The sequence below is a fragment of the Varroa destructor genome, unplaced genomic scaffold, assembly GCF_002443255.2.
Source record: "Varroa destructor unplaced genomic scaffold, Vdes_3.0 BEIS01000007.1, whole genome shotgun sequence".
Taxonomy (NCBI): Eukaryota; Metazoa; Arthropoda; class Arachnida; order Mesostigmata; family Varroidae; genus Varroa; species Varroa destructor.
Window position 1 is genome coordinate 7,044,999 of NW_019211460.1, and position 15,668 is coordinate 7,060,666.

Genomic DNA, 15,668 nt, shown 5'->3' on the forward strand with positions numbered 1-15,668 from the left:
CTACATGTATGCTAGTTAACAGTGATGTTGTGGAAATGGCGTTCGGTTGCCAAGGCAACCTCAGCGGCAAGCGCCGCGTCGCCGCAAACGGAATCCAACGACAAAGATACGAACAGCAGCAGCGGTAACAGAAGCGCCAGCGACAACGACGACAGCGGCCGATCTGTTCGTTCGTTTGTCCACCGATCGAAATTTGTGGCGGCATAGGGCGTTGCTGCTAGGGATCCGCCTTACGTTCAAGTTAAGCTCTTCCGGTCGATGGACGCGCAATGTAAAGCCATCGGTCAGCCGATGCAGCTGGGCGCTTGGATCAGACCTGACCCGTCATTCTAGCACTCGCCGTTGACTGAACTACCCGACGCAACAGTTGCCGAGAAACGACATATAGCGTCTAACGCGAGTAAGAGCTGTCTATATGTGCGTGTGTTGACGTTTGTACCGTTGAAGCGTTGCGGTGACTTCGGCTGCTGCTGCTACTGCTCGTATAGCTGATACAGCCAAAGTCAGTGCCGGAAAAGTGTCGTGCCATCAATCGTACGTGAGTTGTGATTGGCGTGCTGTATTCGAAAGGTAGAAAAAAAAAACCTAAGAAAGTTGTGTGCGAGCAGGCTGCCTTAATGAAAAGTGGTTAATTAACAATCAGGTCAAATAGAAGAACGTTCTGTTTCAAAACCTGAAAAAGGTTACAGATTCAGTAAGTAAACCTTTATCTGAGAACCGAAAAACGCATCGGGTGATTTGAGGATGACGACGCGCTTGAAAATCGCTGCTTGAAGCCAGTCGAAGCGAGTATTGATAGAATAGATAATTTTGCAGCTAAACGTGCTTCTGCAGGATTCAGAACATCGATGCTTGCATGTTCTATTGGAGACCTATTAATGTAGTTTTATCAATTCGAATTAAAGAGCCAAACCACAATGCCAGTGCATGTGTGTTTATACGTGTAAATGTTTTTCCGTCAATACTTCCGGATGCCAAATACGCGGCGATAAAAGATCTTGGTTCATTTAAACGATAGGGAATATTGGCCAAACTCTACGAACAACTAGAGTACAACTGATGAACCGAAAGGAAGTGTCCACAGGATAAGTCACCAGGCCACTATCGAAACTTTTAGACCGGTCGAGTAACGGGCAGTGTGAGTATACTGCACGCATTGCCCGACGGAAGCCAGCTGTTAAACTTGGCCGAAACGTATCAAATTGTCCTTTGTAGAATTTTCAGAGCAAAAAAAGACCACTTGTTAATAGATCCTCTTTGCTTAAACTGGACGATTAACAAAGATGAACCCAAATCGAATAGCAGTCGGACGTCGGATGCTCTGAGAAGCTACTGAAAGCATCATTTCGCAACGTGGAAGACTGGCAATAACTTCTGTTGTAATCCTTACTTCTGTAAAGAAGCAACCAATCCGTCATTGACGCATCTGGGAGCATTTGTCAGGGTCGAATGTATCGACTGAAACCGTCTCACCGGACTTTAAGGGAACACGTATAATCCTTCATCAAAACTATTTTACTGTTCTGTTCGAAAGACGTCAGACCACTTTTTACTCTTTACTAGAATCGGCATAAGTATTATCACAAGCTCGACTGCGGCTGCAACCGTCGAGCTGACCTTTTAGCTCACCCGGAAAGCTCTGACCAACCAAGTGCCACTGATATCAACGAAGACACGTTTGTAACGTCTGAAGGAACTGAGAGCATCGACCGTTTCTACCAAATTTCAAGCAGCTACAAGTTTGCCCCTTACAATCGGCTAGGCGAAGAATAACGCCGTAGACATTAGAATACTTTGAAGAATAGAGTCATGGGATGCTTTGGATGTCGAGATGGTCGGGCGGGGGGTATAATGTTTGCTCACGTAGGTTTTGTTGCAACGTTCCTTGCCTTTGTCACTCCCTACTGGCTCAAATCTGACTTCCGGGCGTACAGGTGTGTGTATTCTGTGGAGCTTCATTTAAGCCCCTGGCTTTGACCGAAATCTGCGAAGAATAGTTTTATGAATACCCCGATTAAATTTTAGATTTGGCCAATTACAGTAATGATTATGACCCAACTAACGTGTACTTAGGTCAAAAATATGATTGTAATCGTCGTTGAAATACTGCAAAATGTTGTGTGGAACGGCCGGTAACATTTTTTATTATGCATTCCGCAGTGCCCAGTTCCTCCGAACGGGTCTATGGGAAACATGTTTTAGATCGCACTCCAGCCCCGATGATCTCGAGCAGCGCAAGTTCTACGTGGGCTGTCGTTGGATTCTTACGTATGAATACAATAGATTACGAGACACCCTCGAATTACCATTCTTCGTGTCGACACAAGTAAGTTATCTTAAAATTTATGCCTCAAATAACGTAGTTATCTCGATTTCGACCCCGTAGCCGGATAGCCGAAAGTTGAAGAGATAACTCGAAGGATACCAATTTTCATTCGAAAAATTGTTATTTTCGCTACGAATGAACGAGCACGACTATGCCGAATATCGTTTTAACAGTATAGAAATCACGAAAGACAAAGAACATTATGTACATTTAAGCAGAGGCCCGTTGTTAGAAGAGACAGATACCGTCAATAAGGTATCTGTCTCTTCTATATGAACCTCGATAGATTCCGTTCGATTTGTAATAAGTAAAATGGTTATTTACTATCGATCAAATATGTCTACACGCATCGCCACTAGTAAAAGTGGGCTGGTTATGGCAACGCATATGCTTGTAGGTGCCTTAACATATAAAGCCGTACTTTAATAATAAAGCTTTACGAGAATTTCGATTACCCGAAACGTACACGAATTATACTAACGGATAAATGAGACGGTGGGCAAATGATACGGGGGATAGATCGCGCTCAATGCTTTGACCAAAGAAACACATGGGTGCATATAGCGATCAACGATTTCATCCCAACAAGAGCTCGACTTTGTCGGTATAATTACACAAAACAAACTATCTGTCTGTAGGGGTTCTGCGTCGCAGCAGCGAATTAGGCAAGCGGCTGTAAGTAGAAAATCGATCTCAATAGGCGGTTTTTACTGACTAACTTGTTTCTGCATAGCGCTACCTCAGCGATTTTCGTCAATACAGAATTTACCATCGAATGTCACGTAGTTCTACCTTGCCATTGAGTGTCGAATCGGTCTATGGACAACCGTCTACGATACCGTTTCTACGCAAATGGTTCTTTCGAAGAGATTTCTTGTGTTAGTGCAGCTGTCGACGAGATTTACTTGCTTCGACCCATAACCATGTTGACATTTTTTCAATACGGTCTTTTTTTTTTTTGAATGAGAAATAGAGCTATTGAACCCGCCAGGCCTTTCGCGGTCAATAGCAGAGTTGACCAGATCATTTCCTGACGTTTTGTTTCACACACCCACGCGTTTGATTTAGTTAACTCGCTGAATCCTAGTCTTCTTTAGTTTGTGTTCGAGTAACCTTTTCAGCCATACATACTCGTCGAATTTATTAATCTTGTAGGGTACTATATAGCTGCAATAAACATTTTTTTATGTCTTTTTGAATTGTCGTTGTACATCGAGACTCTTGACGAACCTGCCCGAGTTGTTTACGAAGACCGTCTTATACGGGCCGTCAATAAATGTCTAACGGGCCTGTTCGAACGGGAAGCTACAAATCACATGATTGCTACACTTCTTTGCGGCCCACTGTTCCCTTACGAGCCTTCGTTGCTTTGGCCAATCTTCATTGACGCGGGTGCCACGGAATGATGTAGATCTCTTGCTGCGAGGTCATAGGTGCTTACATGCTTAGCATACGCGCGGGAACCTAGACGTTGCTTCACTGTTTTTGTGGGGAATGACCCAAAGTAGTGCCAAGGTTTGCTCTTCGTATGTTTCATGGTCTGGCACATAATTTCTAATACTACTTAACAATCTTTCGTACTAGACGATTTCTGTTGGTTTCAATATATGTCTGACGTTGTCGCGTGTCATGTGGGAGGACAGATATACTTTTAGCGCAGACTGTCAGGCTCAAAGTAATTTGTTGTTTCTATTAAAACCGGTAATTTCATTCGGCTTTCCTCAATCAGCTTTCACAGCCCGTCTCGACATGCGATTCAGAAGACGCGTCCTTTGTGCACAAGTTCAATCAGACGATGTTTTGCAATCGAAGTTAGCGTGATGCATTCTGAGTTGTCGCCGGCTCTATTATGTGCGTCAACCGTTTGCCTTCTTCTATTCAGACTTGTTCTCTCCGACAAATGCCGGGAACTATACCGAACTTGGGCACGATAAACAATGCAGCTTTTTTTTCTTCATCGAAAATATCGCGATACATTCGTAAGGTTGCCGCTTACGTACTCGGTATGTTCTTCTAAATGCATTCAGATAGCTCTAGGCTAATCTACTTCAATGTGGGCGAAATCTCTGTGGCTGCGGGGGCATATGTTGACCTGATTGGCAACAAACCGTAGTGGAGTTAAAGGTAATTGACATGAATACGATATGAATTACGTCAGTGATAGCTATGTAATAACTTAGCTTTTGACAATTTTTGAACTCTTAAAGATTTTATGTTTCACTTACTTTATTAACAAATTACAAATACAAGACCGCGTCAGTATATCTATGCCCAAACTGGAGTCATCCCAGCGTCGAGTTGCCGACGCGTCCGCCTACTCTATTCAGTGCACAAGAAGATCCGACCGTAAACAGAAACGCTTAAAGTTATCTTTGTGTATACGTAAATTGTGGTCGAAGCGTGCACGTTCCTATAAATAGGATCGTTTTTGTCCGAATAGGTATTTTGTTGAATATCTTGGAAGGATTATTTTGTTCCTAGTTATTCACACTAGCCAATAGCCATAACGCTTTTCTGATAGGGTCTTAGCTTGGATATCGTATAGGATAGTGTATCTAACATATGCGTTATTATTAGACAAATTATCAATCATAGTTATTATAACTAGTTCATATCTTGAGAAATTGTAAAACTTTTATTTGGATTGTGAGTGAACTTGGAAGTTTGGTTATTGGTGTTCTTGTCATCGTAACTTTCTTTATTTTGCAAAGCTCCGGCTATTGTTCCATTATCATGAATCTGATGGTCCCTTACGTGAGTGTCGAGCTTCCAGTCGTCGTGGCGGCTACTACGATCGAAGACAGGGTAGATTCTATAGGATATATATCAATTTTACTCTAGAAGTACGAATTCTGATCATTTAAATTTGTCTGTTTAGGCATGAAGCGCACTGGAAATCATCACCAATTAACTACTACCCTTATCCCTGAACAGTTCGTTCCTTAAACCGTTACGTTTCGAAGTTGTTTCTATCTTGAATAATGAACTGTGAATAGCAGCCAATAGATCTATAGAGGTTTAAAGTTCACGAGGGGGCATTGTGGCGTACGACTCACGACGGTAAAGTTCCGCACGTATGGATTACTGAATAAATAATTTCCTGTTTGTTCTGTGACATATTCGAATATATCTGTTAGACTGAGCTGTTCCGAGAGTAACATTAGCACCTCAGATGCGTTAGTTTCCGCAATCCGCCTATACGAAATACACAGCGAGGAAAGACATTACGCAAGACATTCAAAAATCTATTCGGAGTGAAAGCATACAATTGAAGAAGAAAAGTCATAGAGATTAAAGTATATTTTCAGTGGTCGTAGTTGAAATTTTTGGCGGAAGTGTCTACGGAATTCGCCTTTGGTAGTTTTATTGTTTAGGTATGGGTACCTCATCTTTCTTGGCGATTCACGATATAGGATCGTGTCCGCTAAACTGGCCAGCGGTTGTATAGTTGAGCACGTCTCTAAAAATTTTCTACAGCTTAAAAATCCACGCTGCCATATTCAATACTGTAAGAAATCTATCGTACAGAATCGTAAGGTAGGTATTTCCCAAAATAAAAATTCCCTGCTTTTGCCTATACGTGCCCATTGACTTCTACGCAGGCACCACTTTTACGATGTTGAACTTATCGATAAGAAGTTGCTAGGTACGCTTAAGGAACGATGTCAAACAAAGCATTTTGAGTACTTTCAATATGCTCTGCTAGAATTCGGTATCTTCAGTGTGTGATATCGCACGATGCGTTTGTCCTTGGCTAAACTTCTCTAAAGGTCTTCAAGGCAAGTGTTATTCCTTAATGATAAAGGTCTTTTCTATGAATTGTTTGTTGAACACGATTGCTTGTAACGATATCATCATTGCATTTATTATCATTAAATAATAACGGGATCTAAATGTCATTTTCCATATTGAAAACGTTTCCGCGTGTATTCCTACGTGGGCTATCGTCGTCGCAGGTGTTCTATACGTTCGCCTTCACGGCACAGCTAATTGCCTCGATCGGCTTGATCTCTATCTACGTTTGCTTTGACCAGACGATGGAGCGGAGAATTATTCGGTACTGCAATATTCTCCTGACGTTCGCTTTTCTCTGCTCTACCATCGGTAAGTAGTAGAAATCAGCAGCTACAGCTAGCAGTACATAAATACAATCATATGAATCGTCTATAGTTGTCAGGGCTTTTCGGAACTCAAGTTACTCAAATAGGGTACAGTGTCAATGTAACTTGGCATCACCTTTTCTTGCGTAACACAGATAATTTAGGCCTATCCAGGTGACAGAAAAAAAATCATCTGACATTGGCGTATCGCACAACTAATTATACAGATATGTAGCAATGGCACTTAGAGTGGTTCTTGTGGTATAAGGTGCTCCCTATGCGAGATGGAAAATTAATGCGGGTTTCATTTAATTTTGGAGGCGGAGTGTTTAACAGCGTTAGTCTGCAAGATGATACAGCAGTCCAGCCTGAGCAGACAACCAAGAAAAAATGTTTTTAGGTGTTTAGTGTTTTCACAGCCATCATGGAGCAGAAATCGTGGCTTTATCCAGTAAATAAATAGAAGAAAGAGAGTGTTCTTGAGACGTCTTAGATAGTAACATGGGTGTCACCGGACAGTGCCAACATGCACGGCGATTTACTACCTTAGATCTGAGTTAACTGTGATACTTTATCCAATCGATAACTAACCAAGAATATAACTCCCTACTGCGATCTTAGTGCCGATTACCAATAAGGGAAAAACATTATTGATTAATTCGCTAAAAGACAGCCATCGATAGCGGTGCTATTTTCAGCCTAAACTCCGCCAAGTATTTCAGTGTCCATTCTGGGATAACTGTGCAAATAGACATATAGGCTATTGTGTGGAACCCAGTCACACAGATCGGACAGTTGGATCTGGGGACTGACGCTAGTCCCCGTCAACGCTTTCTGCCCAGATATGGCCGCTAGCAAATAAAAAGAGTCGGGCCTGTTGTTTATTCGTTCGATTGATGAATAGCGTTAGAAATGTCTTTCATATACTTTTTTTAGCGGTAGCGGTATTCGGCGCACACGCAAATCAGGATGGCTGGATGCCAGATCCGCTTCATAACTACCTGTCGTGGTCATACGCAAGTGCCGTAGTTGGAGCCTTCTGTCAGCTTATGGCCGCAATTTGCCTACAGGTATTGACATGTCGAGTAAAAAAGTAGGCCAAGAGGTGTATATACTTTATTAACGTCTTTTTCAAAGCATTATGACACTTTGCAGCCATCAAAGCAGTGTTGTGTAGGAGGAATATAAAGATTCGACCGGTATGAGAGATTCGTTACTGAAATATAACATATGGACACCGTTAAGGTACTGAAAGCTATCAACGAACATGCTTAGTTAAGCTTTGTAATAAGTTGTTCCAATGCGAGATGCAGCACGGAAGCACCACGTAATTTTTTGCGCATATCCTTTGTCTATTTCAGGTCGATTCTCGCCATATAGTCGACGGTGATACGAAAATGGAAAACCTCCGCACGTTCGGATAGGTAGACTCACTTTCAAGTTGCCATGTTTTTTCGAAGTTATTTGACCAGCGCCCCAACATTCAACAACGAGTCGTAAGACATACATTATAATGCCAGATTAGAAAATTGTCCTAAAGAAAAACGATGTATTCCCAATTGGACAACTTTTTAGGTCTACTTATGCGCTTCGTTATCCTCCTAGGTACTCCTTCGGGTACTGCTCTCAACGACAGTGTACACATATGATTTAACAACGGAGATATAAACATGAACGCACTGAGCTACGTCAAGTTCCGCTGTCAAGCATCGAATTGTGTTAAGTGTAAAATAAAAACGATCATTTATGTTGTATATTAATGAATCGATGTTCAACTATATGCACATATATGCGGTGAGGTGCTGATTTATTATACGTTAGGATTGAAGCGACGACAAATGGTAGGCGAAAACAAAGCAGGAATAGCCGCTGATCATAACATGAATGTACAATATAAATATTTAATATGTGTAACTTATCACGGAAACGTACTGCTGTACGTACGTTCATAGCATCGGCGGTATTGGACAATAGGTGTGCATGATGGTGGGCCATATAGGAGTAGCGTCATCTAAAACTATGTTACAGATAACGCATCAAATTATTTTTATATAGATAACACAGATGTTCTATTTATATGTTTATCAACAACAAACTTATTTAATAAAAAGCAGTTATTTATTCGATATTACAGTGTTAAATGTATTCATTGTAGAAACAGAAAGCAACGCGGACATTTGCCAGAGGATAGAATCAAGAGCCAGAATCGAGGTAGCAAAAATCGAAGTGTCGAAATTTATTGTTTCAAGATATGGGACTACGACTCATCAAGAACAGCCCTATGATAATCATCGACATATTGGTTACGAGTACGACAAATGTAAATTGCTTGGAGATAGTTTTCGTTAAATCGAAGCGGACACGAGCGATATGCTTGAAAAGAAAAGCGTGGATACTTCTCTGTAGTCATGTCGTAGATGCGTTTTTACGTTCGTTTGGTTTTAAAGCGTAATGTATTTTCTTTTCGTCCAATTTTCGTCGTTTCGTCTTTTAGACTTCATTTGGAGAAGGCCTCGCATGTTTAAGGTAGATGCAAGCAACAACGAAATACCACTTGCTTGGAAATCAAGTATAGACAATAACGTTTCGGACCTCAACGATGCAACCTTATAAACAAAGGACTAGTTGTCGATCAACGGTACCACTTTAACTGGATAATCATCGTAAAAATATAAATGGCGGTCCAATGAATATCGGTCATCGATGACATGGGATGCATGGAACGTGAAAGCATGTATCACTTTGCAATAGCGTATTCAACATAGGGAGCAGTGCCTTTCTTGGCATAGAAACAAATGCAACATATGGGAATAGCACCATTATAGGTATCACTTACCTGTAGCGAGGAAGAAAGACGCGCTTGCCGGTTCTCAGCATCTCACGAATGATGCCTCTAGTCTCGACCTCATGCGGTAGGCTTACAAATATTGACACGCTGCAAACAAAGGTGGCATAAAGTATGCCATAGCGACATTTAGAATTCGCTTTGTTCTAGCTAACTACTCATTTATCTTTCATCAACAATCGACCAAGGCATATCATGCTATGCCACATGCCCCATGCTGACGAAAAACAATTTATTAATGTTTTAATTGAATCCGAATGACTTTGTGTACGGTACACAGCGTATAGGAAGTAAATGCCTCTATATATATATATATATATATATATATATATATATATATATATATATATATATAAACACAAACTAAGTTTCTACTTTCTAAGGCTGTAGAGCCACAATATTTACTGCTCTTCTTTACTACGCCATTTGCATTGCGTATATCTATCTAAACCAATCCTTTGTAATTATTTACAAGACTATCCTCATCTTACGCGCACACTTGTGAAATCCCGTGCAATGCTAAAGAGATAAAGACGTACTAGATTACAGTTAAGGAAGATGGAAAAGAATCTCTACTCTAACGCACGAACTATAGCCGAACAGTCAGCGCGATCATTTTGAAAATGTTTACGTTTGATAATTAGTGTTATCCATTTGTTTGCAATCGCTAGTGTCCACGAGGCCCTAAAATATGCAAAAACAGAGCAGTCAACTTACCTTCGAGCTCTTTGAAATGCTTCCAATGCTCTTAGCTTCTCTATCACAATCTGGGACTGTGCTGCAATATCAGCCGCGTCGAGAGCCTTAAGTTTCGCCTTAATCGTACGCCTAAGGGCAGTTTTCGCCTGTGCCAGCGTGGTGGCCATATTTTTTGCACTGCGATTTGTCCGACTCGACCCACTCGAAGTGAAATGAGAGTTACTGCACTACCTTTGGTAAGCAAAGATCACAACAGATGAAACAACCGTATGACCTACCACAGTGAAGGAGGTTCTGTTTGTGGAAAGAGCGTTTCAACTCATTTTTAGGCGCGGTGAAAGGCCGACCTTTTACGGGGGGGGGGGACACTAACCGGATAAGCTTACACAGCGACAATCCTTCTCTGCGCGTTTGACACCAGATGGCGCCAGCAACAGAAGGCAGATTTCAAGGCGATAACGTTGGAGCGTATTCACAAGCTCGCTTTTGGTAGACCATTATGGGTCTTCACTCAATGCTAGATAGCGTACGCCACTGGATGCGGGTATTTCGAAAAATCTGAGCTATATCTCCCGTCTCGAATTTGTTAGACGACTACGTTTCTAGCAATTACCCAAATATGTATACCAGAACTACAGAAGAATAACATGAACGAATATATTACCTAATCATAGTAATATATGTCAATGTCCTTATGGGGCACAACATTAGTACATGTATATTTCATAATTTGATGATATGGTACAATCAAGAGAATATATATAACATCAACTTATAGTTTGCTAATACTTCACTGCAAACGTTCATTCATGACCGCTTTGGATTAGAACGAGCTATTTTTGTTCAGGCAGTCAGTTATTACCGACCTCGTAGACAAAAAAAAAAGAACGCTTCAGGCTTATCGAATTGGGCGGCTGGTTACACCTAGAGGAGTTGATCGGTCATTTTGGAAAGCCAGAACACGTTACCCGACGACAGTTTTGCCCTAACCCACGTACAGGCACTAGAGGCCTATTTTTTTAGCGTAAGTTTCTCGTTCTATTACATTAGGAAGCGCCATCTATATGTTCTCCTATGTATGTCTACACCCATATTTGAATCTACACCACCACGTATTCCTAATATTTGTCTCTGAGACATTCTAAGGAATAAGTTAATGTTTGAAACCCAAGTAATTTATCAAAGAAAGAAAACATCAGTTCAGGATCGTGTACGGTCGTTACGTTTGCTGCTTTTCTCGTCATAATCACCGCGCAATACGTGCGGGCTGCTCGTTTGGCTCCTTCACCTTCCTTCCGTTTCATTATACAGCCTTTTTTTTTTTTTATCTCTTGTAAAATAGTTTTCCGTTGAAAGAATCAATTCGTAAGGTAATAATTGAACAATTCAACAATAAGCTTCTTGCATCGACAGCGTTTTATGTCACACGTCAAATTAACAAGATAGTTTATGACAAGCACAACTCCTGTTATTTGGGTTTATAGGATAGGCTTGTAGTAGAAGCTGAGGTCGATCGAAACGGCGGACCTGTCATGCTGTATGCCTTCATCGCAATAAAACTATAGACAGAGCAACAACATTAACCCTGGTAGTTGCTATGTGCAATAAGTTTACCGCAGCAGTTATATAACGACAAACAAACGATAACTGACGATTAGGGCTGCGATTGAAGACACAAATTGCAAGTATGAAACTAATTCAATCTGCTTTGCTGATAGGTTTGAGCATACCTCTTTCATCTTGGCCTAATAAGATTTCAAGCCCTGAAAGTTGAATAACCCAATACAACTTTTGTACCACACCTACAAGTCGTATGATCGGGGCAAAAAGGACTACTTCTAGAATAGACTTGCGCACCGTATCAGTCACATATTTATTGAAATTCTCCTACATCCTGCTAAACCCAGCAAAGATTCCAATATGAAAAGATCCAGTTGGCATTAAGCGCGCCTCGCGGTTTCCCCCCCTCAAGAGAGCGCTGGTGAGCACCAAAAACATCGCACAGACCCGCTCACGTTTCCCGTCGAAACTCTGTCAGCACCAAATTTTCATCGACGTTACCATGTATTGTATGCACAGCGTACTTGCTCATGGCAATGTTGACACAGACGTGGACAGGTAGTCGCGTAAGGCACAGCCTGATTCCTGTAGTAATACATATAGGCAAACTCATCACAGAAGCTTCTCAGCTCGTTAAGCTTTTGTTGCATGTAGAACATCATTGCCTCCCAGTAAAGGTTTAATTCATCTCTAAGATAGTCGAACGGACGAACGAAGTCGTACTGTGTCCTGAGTTCATGCTCTACGTGGCTTATCCGTATTCGAAAATCACTTAAAAATTGCAAGAGAAGCGCAAGCTCATTGCGTACTTTGCATTTGCACAATTTATACCATACATAGAGCATTCGTAATCTATATTTGCAGTATGCGAGAAGATTCCTGATTGGGTTAACTAAGACCGGGGGAACATCGTTGGTAGTTTTAAGGCCAAAATATCGTAGCTTGCATGTGTGTCCGTCCTGCATCTTTTCATCTGGTATAATAACGTGCTAGAGGTCCTTAGATTTACATTAATGTACTGTCGTTTGTAGCCTGTTGTTCGCATTCAACAATACCTTTGTTGCGAATCTACCATATTGAGCTTTATCAGCTGTATAGTCGATAACTTCGTTTTTGTGACGCAAGTAAAGGAAGGATGCTGGATAGGCTGTATCAGAATTGTTATTGCTACTAAATTAAGTGCTTTGTAAAGCAATTCAATGATTTATAGGAAAGAGTTGCTCGTTACTTAAACTTAAATATGAGAATCGTAATATTCTTGGCTTATTTTTGAATTTGGTATAGCTTAATCTGTATCCAGAACAGAGGAAAACTCCTTGGATTAGACAAGTAGTGAACTTTAGGATGTATGACAGACCCCTGACTTATAACTTAGGTATCACCTAACAGCGACCACTCAAGTTCGGACTGTTCGCTATTTTTTGAAGAGTCGCGTACATCTCTAAGCTCGAAGCTCCTCTTTCATTTACTCACCCGATTCCTCCTTCGAGTATCATAAAACAAAAAAAGAAGCAACAACAACAAAAACAATGCAATGTAACTTTAAATCTATTCACATAGCTAATTTTATTATTTGGCACACTAGAATTTACCTGGTTAAATAGGAAAAATATGACTTTTATATGTATAATTCGACGTGGACACGTTTGGCCTGGTGCTACATAGGGCAGCCGTCCGATGCGATGCTAACGCAGTTCTGGCAGAAAAAAAATCCAAATGCTTTTCCCGATAACCGGCTCCGTAGAACTCGGTAATTATTAAAATAGCCACTATAGTAAATAACTAGATTTTATCTTAGACAAAATACTGGCTTCAGACATATATCCCACTTTAGCTTCAATACGTAGTTTGATCAGTTTTTTCAGATGAAATCTATGTGTCCCGTGACGAAGTGCCGACTGATTCATTAGACTGAAGCTGGTCTGCCAATGGCACCTTTTAGTTCACTTGCTGTTTGTGCAAGCAATATATCAGCAAGGGATGAAACTAGCTCAATGAGTATTATTGATACTATGAACCGAGCAAATGTACTTGACAAATGGCGTCTATTAGGGAAAATTTGTCGTAAGCATGATCTAAACATGAAGACTATGAACAAGCCGTATCAATTTTGCACCGGAAATCCATTGGTTTCAACTACCGATACCGACTTCCAGAGGAAAAACTGTTCACAACAATGCTGACCTTTGGCCTCTGACGGGCTCACAAGGACTCTGACTCATGTGAGAAACCTGAGGGTCTATATCTGTCCCTTCTCCGCTTTCTTCTAATTATGTGACAGCTGTGTCCGACAGGCCCAGGTGCAAACATCGCCCCGAGAAAGCATCGTGGTTAACGTGTTTACGTTTGAAGCGTTGAGTCACGTGGTGATCTGGGTTCGAAGCCCGGCACACGCTTCGTTTCCTGGTGGAAGTTACGCGTCTGCTGCACTGGCTAACGTCAAATTCGGAGTATTTAATTCTAGTTGTGAGTGTCAACATACGTAGAATGCAGAAATCTTTCTAGATAGGCACTTGCGTTCTAATGCTGTTTTTTTTTAGAGCAAAGTTCGCTTGTTTTCATTATCATCTATATATATTTAAGCCGGCGGGCTACGCCTTGCATTGTAGAATTCAAAGAATTACCTAATATACGCCTAACATAAATCGACTCGTTGCAATTACCCTGTCCGACCTATTTGCGGTTGTAATATGTTCGTCAGAGACCTATATATTGGCTTTTGGTGACTTTTCAATAAGGTCATCATGTTAGCTAATTGACTGTTCCTGAGACGTACGTGAATGACATGGATTGATGGCCGCACGCAATTCAAGCGACCTTCAACCATGGCGATTGACAGAGTCGGTTAACGTATTAATTTTGGTTTTCAAATGTCATCAAGGCTTGTTCTTTAATCTTCTTTTTGATTTAATGTGTTTTAAATGAAGATTGACTTTGCTTCCGAGACATCGCTAAGGTGTAAAAGTGTTCGTCCTTCTTTTTTTTAATGAGTAATTGAACATATTAAGCTCTAACGACAATACCATATACATTTTCTTAAATTTTATACATTTATATTGATGTATATTTATGTTTTCATATGTCGCGTTAACAAACAGCTACTCACAATATATTGAATATGAATTCAAATGTTTGAACTTGTCTCGATTGGCTTTTGGGACGTTATTGAAACTTATTGTTATTAATTTTTTTATAACAATATATTTACATCGATGAAGATTTTTTTTCACGAAAAGCAATTCTACAAGGCACTTTAAGTTATTCAATTGACTTTCGGCATAAATTCGGTCCGAGAAACACTCAAAGATAGTACCAAACGTATCCCGTTGATATTGTGGAAGGATATTAGATTTATACTGCTGGCCGTACGATTGCAATAACTCGACTGGAGTGCCACCTGTAGGCCTCGCTCCGCACCGATTAAACCTGATCGTCGTGTCGAAATTAACCCAATAATTTCCTATACATTCGGAAATGTACATTTGTACCATTTGGAGACGTATCAGCGCGGACGACGCTGAAGGTTGTCTTCGTGTACCTTAACGGTGGTGGCGTGTTGTTCTTAAGTGAGAAGAATCGAAAGAGAAACGAAATACTGCTAACGTCAGTCTGCGACCGTTTTTCTAAGGAAAGAAGTACTTGCCTTACATAGCAAAAAGCGGCCAAATCCGATAACCTTAAGGGTGTATATTTTCGGCCTGACTTTCGACAGACGCAAACGTGTAACTTTTTATAAATTCACATGCACTAATGCAAATGTTACAGTTAGTAGATAGTGAAAGGTATTTGTTTTGCCGTTATTTTACTTGTAGTATTTTAATTCAATTATCCAGCGGATAGCACCTCTTATTGGTCACTTTATGGGTTATGTCTAACCCTTTAGAACTGTCTAGGATTGCATCGTTACCGCGATCGGTTTAACAGAAGAACTGGAAAACGTTTCCAAACGGAAGAGGTATGCTCGTTTAATTGTGACGTACATAATGGAGAAAAATTGCCCGAATTTTTACTTACTTTTAACCTAGTTATTTTTTACAATGTGTACATTGTTAAATTTTTGCATATAAATGACTCTCTAGTCTCATTTTCCTTTCAATTGCTATAATCGAACTTGAATCAGCTCTTATTATAATTGAGT

General features: G+C 40.7%; 2 protein-coding genes across 3 annotated transcripts in view; one reads left to right on the plus strand and one right to left on the minus strand.

Moving 5' to 3' along the window:
- The window catches only part of Mthfs (methenyltetrahydrofolate synthetase), a 28,914-nt gene extending 18,624 nt beyond the window's left edge, over positions 1–10,290 (minus strand). The window contains exons 1-2 of the mRNA XM_022813335.2: positions 9,989–10,290; positions 9,263–9,361 (exon numbers count right to left, since the gene is read on the minus strand). Of these exons, the coding sequence (XP_022669070.1) occupies positions 9,263–9,361; positions 9,989–10,137 (248 nt within the window). The 5' untranslated portion in view covers positions 10,138–10,290. The remainder of the gene's footprint in view (positions 1–9,262; positions 9,362–9,988) is intronic.
- On the plus strand, positions 139–8,559 carry LOC111253629 (uncharacterized). 2 transcript variants are annotated; one of them, XM_022813334.2, is made up of 6 exons: positions 139–1,934; positions 2,161–2,326; positions 6,283–6,430; positions 7,363–7,496; positions 7,788–7,850; positions 8,032–8,559. In XM_022813334.2, the coding sequence occupies exons 1-5, from the start codon at positions 1,810–1,812 to the stop codon at positions 7,848–7,850; spliced, it is 636 nt and encodes a 211-aa protein (XP_022669069.1). In that variant the 5' UTR covers positions 139–1,809; the 3' UTR covers positions 8,032–8,559. The 2 variants fall into 2 exon arrangements, with proteins under 2 accessions (XP_022669069.1, XP_022669068.1); XM_022813333.2 differs by having other exon boundaries at positions 144–1,934; positions 7,788–8,559.
- Positions 10,291–15,668: the final 5,378 nt, after the last annotated feature.

Bases quoted from the DNA above. Each gene is read 5' to 3' on its own strand.
- LOC111253629 (XM_022813334.2), top strand. From the start codon at position 1,810: ATGGGATGCTTTGGATGTCGAGATGGTCGGGCGGGGGGTATAATGTTT. The intron at 1,935-2,160 runs GTGTGTGTATTC...TGCATTCCGCAG, and splicing joins TCTGACTTCCGGGCGTACAG to TGCCCAGTTCCTCCGAACGG. The intron at 6,431-7,362 runs GTAAGTAGTAGA...TACTTTTTTTAG, and splicing joins TTTTCTCTGCTCTACCATCG to CGGTAGCGGTATTCGGCGCA.